Source organism: Pogoniulus pusillus, chromosome 4 (genome assembly GCF_015220805.1).
Source record: "Pogoniulus pusillus isolate bPogPus1 chromosome 4, bPogPus1.pri, whole genome shotgun sequence".
NCBI classification, from domain to species: domain Eukaryota; kingdom Metazoa; phylum Chordata; class Aves; order Piciformes; family Lybiidae; genus Pogoniulus; species Pogoniulus pusillus.
Genome location: NC_087267.1, coordinates 39,700,367 through 39,710,550, shown reverse-complemented (window position 1 = coordinate 39,710,550; position 10,184 = coordinate 39,700,367). Strand labels below are relative to the sequence as shown.

Sequence of the window (10,184 nt, the reverse complement as noted above, 5' to 3'; positions counted from 1 at the left end):
GAGAAATTGTTACAGATAGCATAGGGCCAAGTTTTACATTGCCAAAGAGATAAAGAAGGCACTTTGCTGCCTGTAATTTGCAATTAAGTAGCTAATTAAGTAATTGCCTGTTAATTCAAAGACTGCCTTTTGTGCAACCCTCTTTGAAAAAGTCCTGCCTAAAAACAAGCAGAAAGAGAAGAAAATAAAGTGATGTATTTCTTACCTGGTTTTAGTTACTCTTCTAATCTCTGAGTGAACGTCAGTGCCCCTGAATTGTGCTGCAGAAGACCAGAGGTGCACAGGAGCTGCCAGCACCAAGCAGGCACCTTTAGGAAGTCATTAATATTTTTTGTACAATGAATTGATTTTCAGACTCCTCTGTGTTGCTCTCCCAAAGCATTTCAAGCTCAACACACAGAAGTTGTTTCTTTGTGAGCAGCTGTGAGGCATTTGACTGACGATTTTGATAGTAGAGATGAACTGAGGACACAGTGCCCACAGTCCTGACTTGGAGTTTGAACTCTTCTTCGGTGTCTCTCCCTCCACTCAGAGAAGCAGGTAGATCTCAAGATCTTCTGATTACTATTGATCCAAGCTGATTTGCTGAGGCCTGGCTTCATATCATATCTATGTGCTCCTTGACAGATTATTTCAATCTGAAAAAAACAAACCCTAACAGCTGAGAGGCAATAATCACTTGCTCCTATCTAACATTTCTCCAGCATTTAGCTATCACCTCTACCACCAGCACCTCATTAAAAGCAAAAGTAAATCATGCAACATAATGAAAACCATAATATATAAAAAAAAAGTCCTGATTTCTTAGCCTTAACTTAGAGGTTTTATTCCTTTCTTTTTTTCATCTTTTTTTTTTCTCCACATCCATGAGGGTAAAACACTCGTTTCTTTAATATAGGAGTTTAAAAAAAACAAAAGTGAGATTTCCATGACCAAAACAAAATCCACATACATGGAAATTCACACCAAGATGGTGGGGTCTGGTGGCACTGCCCTGTGTCCTTTTTATGCAGGAGTGGGAGGGAGATGCATGTCTTGTGGGTGCCAAGCCAGGGGGTGCTCAGTCTCTTCCCATGGTTGGTTGTAGCGTTGGGATGGTCGCATTTGAAGATGGAGGTGTGGTGAGAGCTATCCAGGAAAGAAAACACATGTAAGGGTATCCATGTGAGCCATTAGTACTGGTACAGATGTGATCCTCTAGAGCTGAAACTAAACACAACAAGGGTACAGAGAGTTGGGCACTATGTGTAACTAACTGCCCTGTTTAATTAAGAGCATTCTTCTTTGCATGGCAATGGTAGAGCATCCTCAGGTGGGCCTGCAATGTGTCCTGGTGGGCTTGTGCATCAGTCCTTCCCACCTGTGCTGGAGTGAGTCTTTGTGTGGGCAAACAGTAGCTTTGCCAGCGGAACAAGGCAAGAGAGAGCAGTGAGCCACATCTCTGCTGCATCTTCAGGTCACTCTTGATGCACCCAGCGTGCATGTACCCCACCCATAATTCAGCTCCTGGTGGACATCTGGGATCAGAAAGGGAGTCCCGTGCCTCCAGGGCAAAGTCCTTTTGATGTAGGATCATAGGACTATTAGTTGTATAGGGTTAACCTTTCTGGGGGAGTGACCTTGAACCTGACTCCAGGTGGTCTTGGCCCCTCCCCAGGGGTGGGTCTGAACACCACCAGGTGATTCATGGTTAGCCCACTCCCCCTTCCTGTCTGAAGATCTCCCACTGCCCACCCTCCCTCCCTGCCTGCCTGCTCGCTCAGGAGGAATCACCATTTTCTGTTTCCTGCTGCTCTTTGTTTCACCACGTGGCCATCATCACCATGAGGCAGGCAAAACCCATTGCCATCACAAATCTGGTTGTATATTTACATATTTTGCACCTTGTTTTCCCTTCCCTACACCTTCCTAACTTCCCTACCTCAGATACCTTTTTATTTATTGTTAAACTTTTCTTCTTTTTAACTTCCAAATCGCAGTGAGATTATTTATTTGGGCCTGCACACCTTTTCCTCTATCTCCATCTAATTCCTTTACTTTTGGGAAAGAAGGGGGAAGAGAGAAGGGCATTCTATAAATTGTTATTGGTTCTATCAACTATATTTGAATCTCTGGGAATTTAAATCAGAACAGAGACATTAGTGTAGGAAAAGAACCTCCAAGGTCATCAAGTCCAACAATTTATGCAACACTGACAAGTCCAGCACTAAACTATGTCCATAAGCACCACATCTACTACACGTTTTCAAGCAGTTCCAGGGATGCTGATTCTACCACTTAACTGGTCAGTCCATTCTAGTGCTTAACCACTCTTTCAGTGAAGATGTTTTTCCTAATGTCCAATCTAAACCTCCCCTGGTGCAACTTGGAGGTGTTTCCTGACATCCTGCCACTTGTTACGTGGGAGAAGAGATTGACCCCCACCATGCTACAGGCTCTTTTCAGGTAGTTGTAGAGAGAAAGAAGGTCTCCCCTCAACCTCCTTTTCTCCAGACTAAACCACCCCAGTTCCCTCAGCTGCTCCTCATAAGACTTGTACTCCAGACCCTTCACCAGCTTCACTGTCCTTCTTTGGACACACTCTGGCACCTCAATGTCCTTTTTGTGGTAAGGGCCTAAAACTGACCACAGTACTCAAGGTGTGGCCCCACCAGTGCTGAGTGCAAGGAGATGATCTTTTGCTTAATCCTGCTCACCACACTATTTCTGATACAGATCACCATGCCACTGGCCACCTGGGCATACTGCTGGTTCATATCCAGTCAGCTGCTGACTAACACTTCCAGGTCATTTTCCACTGGGCAGCTTTCCAGCCCCTCTCCTCCACGATCATAACTAAAACCCTGAAAGAGTAGTGATGGATCCAGAAGCCCTGAGAAGAACCCAGACTTCTGGAACCACCTGCTTCATGTGACATTTTCCTAGAGTTAAATAAAAGTTTTCTAGCATTAAAGATGATCAAATGCCTCTTTTTTTTTTTTTTTTCTTTTTTTTTATTCCCCTGTTCCCAAAGGCTTTTTTGCTGTCTGTGTGCAGAATCTCCAATAGAAATCTGGAGCAATTTGGTCCAATGCCATGAGAACAGTCTGCTTTGCACACCTTAAGAAGTGGTAAAAGGGAAAAAGCAGGGGGAAAGGCAGAGCTCTGTGTGTCACAGCCCATCAAAGCTGGCTGCCTCCTGTGCTGACAATGAGGACGAGACACGTGTCCTCAACCTTTGCTGGTGCAGGGCTGCATTTCTTCAGTCTTTTTTACTTGGATGACTTGGAGCATAGATAATAAGCAGCTCAGATTTCTTTGGCCAAAGTGACTTGTTGTGTGTACATGCAGGTTAAATTTAAGCAGTATTTCTGAGCCATGTAGGCTTCTAACTTGGTTCTGCATCACTGGTGTTCACAAAATGATCAGCACTTGAACTCTCCCTGTTCTGCTTCTTAAATGTCAGCAGAAACTTCTTTTAAAAATAAAACAATGCAGCCTCCCCCTGCAATGTTTGTAACCAAGAAGCAGCAGCATCACAAAAGTATGAGAAAATACTGCTGATTAAAACCAGGGTAAGAAATGACAGGGAAAAGTTTCTTCTGTTTCTTTCCTTGCAGAATTCACAATGAAGGGGCTGATGAAATGGGACCGTCTGCTTCAGCCTGACCTGCACTGAGTATTAGGTTTAATGCACTGAAACTACTTCCCCTGGCATGTGGGGCTGGTCATTTGCTCTTGAAAAACAAAAAAAAAAACCAACCAAACAACAAAACTTTACTGGGATATTTTAATTTCTCTTGTTGTAAAGCACACCTCACAGCACTGCTTTCCCCCCCACTTCTCTTTGTTTTGACAAAGCAAAGTAAGTTTATGCTGTCATTGGCTTTCCTTGCCTCATTTTCCCTCGTCATGCTGTGTCTCATTAATACACAAGGGGTATTAAATAATAATGATGCCAGTAGTGGCCTCTGTTGTGCTGCATTTTGCTTCAAGGAGCAGATGTTCTCTGTCTTTGTTTTCTGTCACCAAACGGGGACTTTGCCCCTTTAACCTTTGATAAGGTGCTTTAATAGCCTGTGATGTGAGATTTTATCAAAAGCCTTGGCCAAAGCCAAATAAATAGTACTTGCCTAGAAGCTTTTATTAGAGGCTTCTATCGTGCATTGCAACAGTTCAAGGAAGTGCTGTTTCCTCTGCATTTTTGCAGGCTGTATTTGGCTGTATTGCTGTATTCACATTTGGTCTGAGTGCCCTCTCAGCAGCTATGGTGGGTTCAGGCTGGGCTGACTCCTCGTACCCCTGCACCTAAGTGACCATCTGCCATGGAGGGGGCATTGCATAGGTAGTGATCCCAACTACGGCTCTGCAGCCCTATATGATGCTCCAGCACCAGCCCTGAACAAACCTGCACCATGTACCAGCCAAATACTGTGATGTTCCCTACAAACAGTCGATGGGGTCCAACTAGCCATCACCTGGAGCCCAGCAACTGCAATGAGAGACAGGGAGGACAGCATGTGTGTGAATGCTGCTGGGGCCTCTGTGCTTGCTCTCTTGCTGTGTGCCTGTCCAGGGGCTGCCACTGCACATTAAAGCTCCACTAACCTATCCCATAAAGAGGCACCCTTGTACCACCCCTGTCTGCCTTGTCCCTTTTGCAGCATTCTATGCTCCTGCATTTGGCCATTAGGGGAAAGTTCATCTCCCAGTTTCTACCTACTTATTTGCCTGGGCATCTACATGGCTCACACAGACAGCTGTCAGTTGGTAGGTGAGGGCTTTCCCTGGGGTGGATGGACTGAACTATAATTCAGGTGGAAGTACATCTGACCCTGGAAAACTTTGTGGGCAATTTGAGAGGATGGCACTTTGCAGCCAAGATCTGCCTCTGTGCTCTCCCAAAGCCTCTTGGCAGTGTAAGATGTGATTTCTGATGAATTCTCCTTGGTCTTACCCACATCTCCCCAAAATTGCATTATATTTGATATTCCCACCCCTGCTTTGACGCTCTTGACCTCTTTGCATCCTCACTGTGTCACATCTGGGGAGCATTTCACCGATCCCACTACTTCTGCCAGGCTGGAGCAGCAGACACTGCTGAGCTGCTCTTTGTTACTGGCCATTTGGTCACCACATGGAACATAAAATACATGGGGCTGAGACATGCAGCAGCCTCTGCCACACTTCCTGCAGAACCACGGCCCAGCCTACACATGAACCACCTCCTCCCCCTTCAGGCCCCAAAAGTTCACCTGTGCCAGCAACTGCTGCTTAGGTGGGAAAGTCTCATGCCTAGCATTTTGTGTTAGCATATTCCTTATGTAATTCAGTCTTTGCAGGGCTTTATTTTCCCAAGCCATGCCTCAGCACACTGACCCTAGGCATCCCCAGTGCCATTCCCCCATGCCAAAACAAATATTCACGACCAGGGGAGCGCTGCTCCTGCAACGTGCACAGCACCAGCATGACCTCATTGTCACCATCACAGTACTGCCCCAACCCCATGCACAGCCCATACACTTTGTGCTTTTCTGCACCCGGGTCCTTACCAAGGCCTGTGCCTATGAATAATTCAGGAGCTTCACCTCTCTCCCAGCTTCGTGTGCCACTACCCTGCTTTGGTTCAGAAAGGATTGTGTGATCCTGCCAGCCAGACCTGCAAGTATTCAATACAGGCTCCCTTGGCATGAGCCTTGAACGCTGACTTCCCAAATTGCCGTCTGGAGCAACGGGTGCAGCTGAGCTGAGCCAGTGATCCTATTCCAGCTGCTGGCACTCACCAAACATCTGCCTCGCCTGTGCTGTGCTTGTTGATGGAGCTGTGAGCAGCTCCCAGCACATCATTTGGGAATATAAATTGAGTTCTTCTGAGCTGGAACCACCTGCTTCAGATAATTCCTTTGGCAAGGAGTTTTCTTATTTACTCTCCATCCAGGATTTCTGCCTCCCACTACTGCCAGTCCTACCCGGTAACTGTGGGGGCGGGTACTGACGGGTGGCAGTTTAGGTGGACCTGTGGGGAAAATGCCATCCTGCTGCCAGAGCAGAGCAGAAGGCAAACATGCTGTTTAAATTGTATAATCACAGACTGGTTTGGGTTTGAAGAGATTTTTAAAGGCCATCTAGTTCAAGCCCCCTGCTGTGGGCAGGGACATTTTTAACTGGATGAGGGTGCTCAGAACCCTCATCCAACCTGACTTTGAACTTTTCCAGGAACGTGTCATCCACAACTTTGTGACAAACTGTTCCTGTGTCCCACCATCCTCATCATAAAAATCTCTTCCTTAACTCAAATCTAAATCTACCCTCTTTCATCTTAGAAGACTTCTTATACCTCCCAGCAGGACTGATACAGATGGGTTGAGACTTCATCTAGAGAAGTGTGCCCAAGCCCTATTGAGATGGAGGTGGGACACTATCCTTTGCCACTGATAGGCTGAATGGCCTTAGCTTGGACTCTGTCCTTCTTTGAGTTCTTTGGTTTTTGAGGTGCCAGGTACTTGTTAGTGCCAAATGGAAGCTAGCTGGATGAATGAGCAAAGCAGCATGCAGCTCCCATGGCAAACGTGGCTGTTGTAAGGAGTAAAACAACCTCAGAAACCCTGCCTGCATTGCCTGCTGGAAATCAGGATAATGCTGGGTGCTGTTTGCCCTTGGTTTCCTTTTTGCCTCCGCAGGGTGCCATGCAGCCCTCCAGGTCTCTCTGCATCTCTGCTCCTTCTTCTACCACTGCAGTGTCCGTTAAATGAGCACCTAATTAGTATCCATGAATTCTTGCCTTCCAAAGCAGAGCTGAATTCCACTCTAGAATTATTCCATCTGGACACCTAAAATTTGAATAAATGTGGAAAAAAGGTGTACCATCAGCAAAGCACTCTCAGGGCTGCGGGCAAGGAGTCCTGGAAGAGGCCACACATGCTTGATGTAACCACTTCTTTTCACAAGGGTCACCATTTTCCTTTGGAAAAGCAGGAATAAACTAAACTCAGCCATCTAAGCAGGGGTTTGATAGTTTACTCTCCTTGAGGGGCTGAATGTGAGCATGTTGTCATAACAGTCTCACAAGACAGGAGGAACCTAAACATCTCTCTTGCAGCCAGTCCCCTTAGCTGGGGTGGAAGTAATGTTTGCTGAGCCGAGCCCACATGTAGGTACTACTCCAAGAAACTCCTAGGAAGCCCCTGATTTATATGCAGTGAAAGATGCAAAGGCTGTTTCACATGGATGATTGGAGGAGCTGCCAGGACATGAGAGCCCTCCCACTTCCCACTGTGCTGGGACATGGGGATGGATGAAGGAGGGCATTGGGCTGCATAAGGATGCTTGGAAGTGGTAGGAAGCACTGTAATGTGGTGGTTCACATTCTCTTAAAGGGCTTTTTTCCAGGCATTTAAAATAAAAAAAAATCATAAGCCTTATAGGGAGAGCAATCAGTATTTTCCCAATTCACCATTTCTTTCCCATGCCACATTCAGCTGGCGGCCAGTCACTAGTGGTGTCCCTCAGGGATCAGTGCTGGGCCCCATCCTCTTTAACATCTTCATAGATGATCTGGATGAGGGCATGGAGTCAGTCATCAGCAAGTTTGCAGATGACACCAAGCTGGGGGCAGATGTGGCTGGGTGGGAGGGCAGAAGGGCTCTGCAGCGGGACCTTGACCACCTGGACAGATGGGCAGAGTCCAATGGGATGGCGTTCAGTAGCTCCAAGTGCAGGGTGCTGCACTTTGGCCACAACAACCCCATGCAGAGATACAGGCTGGGGTCAGAGTGGCTGGAGAGCAGACAAACAGAGAGGGATCTGGGGGTGCTGATTGATACCTGCCTGAACATGAGCTAGCAGTGTGCCCAGGTGGCCACGAGAGCCAGTGGCATCCTGGCCTGCATCAGGAATGGTGTGGTCAGCAGGAGCAGGGAGGTCATTCTGCCCCTGTACTCTGCACTGGTTAGACCACACCTTGAGTACTGTGTCCAGTTCTGGGCCCCCCACTTTAAGAAGGACATTGAGATACTTGAACGTGTCCAGAGAAGGGCAACGAGGCTGGAGAGAGGCCTCAAGCACAAGCCCTACGAGGAGAGGCTGAGGGAGCTGGGATTGTTTAGCCTGGAGAGGAGGAGGAGGCTCAGGGGTGACCTTATTGCTGTCTACAACTACCTGAGGGGTGTTTGTAGCCAGGAGGAGGTTGCTCTCTTCTCTCAGGTGGCCAGCACCAGAACAAGAGGACGCAGCCTCAAGCTCCACCAGGGGAAATTTAGGCTTGAGGTGAGGAGAAAGTTCTTCACTGAGTCATTGGACACTGGAATGGGCTGCCCAGGGAGGTGGTGGAGTAACCATCCCTGGAGCTGTTCAAGGCAGGATTGGACGTGGCACTTGGTGCCATGGTCTAGCCTTGAGCTCTGTGGTAGCAGGTTGGACTTGATGATCTATGAGGTCTCTTCCAACCTTGGTGATACTGTGTTACTGTGATACTGTGATCCCATTGCCCCTTTCAATACTGCAGCCGGTTTTGAATGTACTTCCTCAGGGCTTGTGCCCATGATTTGCATTAAGTAAACTCTCCATGGCAGCATCTGCCTTTGCAGGACATCATGTTTGGGCAGTGGGATAAGCCCATGGGAAGGGGTGAATGCTCAGGACGGCTTGGATTTCCCTGGAGAGATATGGGACAGCAAAGCTGGCTGAGGGACCATGCCTGGGGGAAAGCAGTAAAGCCAAATCCAGCAAACAGCTCCTGCCTGGGCTGCTTTGATTTCCAGAAAGGCAATTAACACCTGTCCTGATGCAACTCCAGGCTGGAGAGCCAACCAGTAAGAAAGAGCTGCTCTTCCCAGATGCAAAGCATTGCCCTAAGGCAAATCCACTGCTTGATCGAGTGATGCCTGTGGAGTGCAAGGAGTCACTGCAGAGCTGAGTCTGACCATTGTTTTTAACTCAGTTATTTGATTTAATCCAAGCTGTAGACCCAGACCTTGCTATGATTAACATTCTTAGCACTGTCCATGTAACTATGGTGTAACTGATGGGTCAGGGAATAAATGCTGGCTCAAAAAACCTGGATTTTTCCCCTTTTCGGGGGATTGGTTTACTATGTGGCTCTGCAAAAGTTGTGAATGTCAGAGGGTGAGGAGTGAATGCAGGATAGGAGAAACACGGGGAACTGCTGACAGGTCTCCTACAGCCGTCAAAATCAGCTTCACATGCATCTTCTGACAGTCAGCAGATAGAGGACAGGGACAGAGCAGTGAACTCAACTCAGTCTTACCAGTCTGGACAAAGACTATAGGCAGTAGATTATAGAATCATAGAATGACTTGGGTTGGAAGGGAGCTTTAAAGGTCATCTAGTCCAACCCCTCTGCAGTGAGAAGAGACATCTTTAACTAGAGCAGGTTGATCAGAGCTGCATCCAACTTGTCCTTGAATGCTGCCAGGGGTGGGGCATCTACCACCTTTCTGGGTAACCTGTTCCAGTGCTTCACCACCCTCACTCTAAATAATGTCTTCCCTTTATCTAGTCTGTCGTGCCTGATTTTGGTGGTGCATTACACGGGCAGGTCAAAGTGGTTCTGCGGAGTTGGTGGTGTTGTCTTGCACTGCATCCTCAACATCCCACCGGGAAGGATTTGGCATATCTGGAATGGGCAGGCTTTGTTCCAAGGAACTCCCCACTGCCAGGAGACCCCTGCAATGCTCACAAGATAAAGTCCAAATATCCTTTTGGGTGAATTTCTCACTATTAGAAGCAAAGATAATATTTTAGAGGTGATCTCTTTGAACAGACAATGACATTCCTTGAACAGACAATGATATTCTTGCGAGTTATAAACTGAGGAGGCAGAGTTCAGGGTAGAAATTAGCTTTTAAGTTCAGCCATTTAAGATATCAGCATTAGGTTTACTCTAAAACTTCCCAAGTGTGAGGCAGAATCACCTCGCCCACCCACACTCAGAAAATATTTAGTCATTTCTAACAAGTTAAACAAAGCCCTTTGATTGGATTTATGCTAATGGCTCCTCCGTAGGCATTTCTGATTCATTTACATTTCATTTTGAAATTGCCTGTGTACATTGCTGATTCTCACCAGCACCATTAGCAGATAAAAAGGAACAAGTAGCGGGTCACAGACGCCACAAGATGGCAATAGTTGAAGAGCAATTTGTTTCTGGAGGAAGAGATCTGGGATTCACCAGCAAACCTTCTCTG

The 10,184-nt window shown here is 47.0% G+C and overlaps 1 protein-coding gene across 1 annotated transcript in view; it reads right to left on the bottom strand.

Annotated features, from left to right (window-relative positions):
• Nucleotides 1–966: 966 nt before the first annotated feature.
• BEND7 (BEN domain containing 7) overlaps nt 967–10,184 on the bottom strand; it is a 74,841-nt gene continuing 65,623 nt past the window's right edge. The window contains exon 9 of the mRNA XM_064142626.1: nt 967–1,128. Coding sequence (XP_063998696.1) covers nt 1,061–1,128 — 68 coding nt within the window. The 3' untranslated portion in view covers nt 967–1,060. The remainder of the gene's footprint in view (nt 1,129–10,184) is intronic.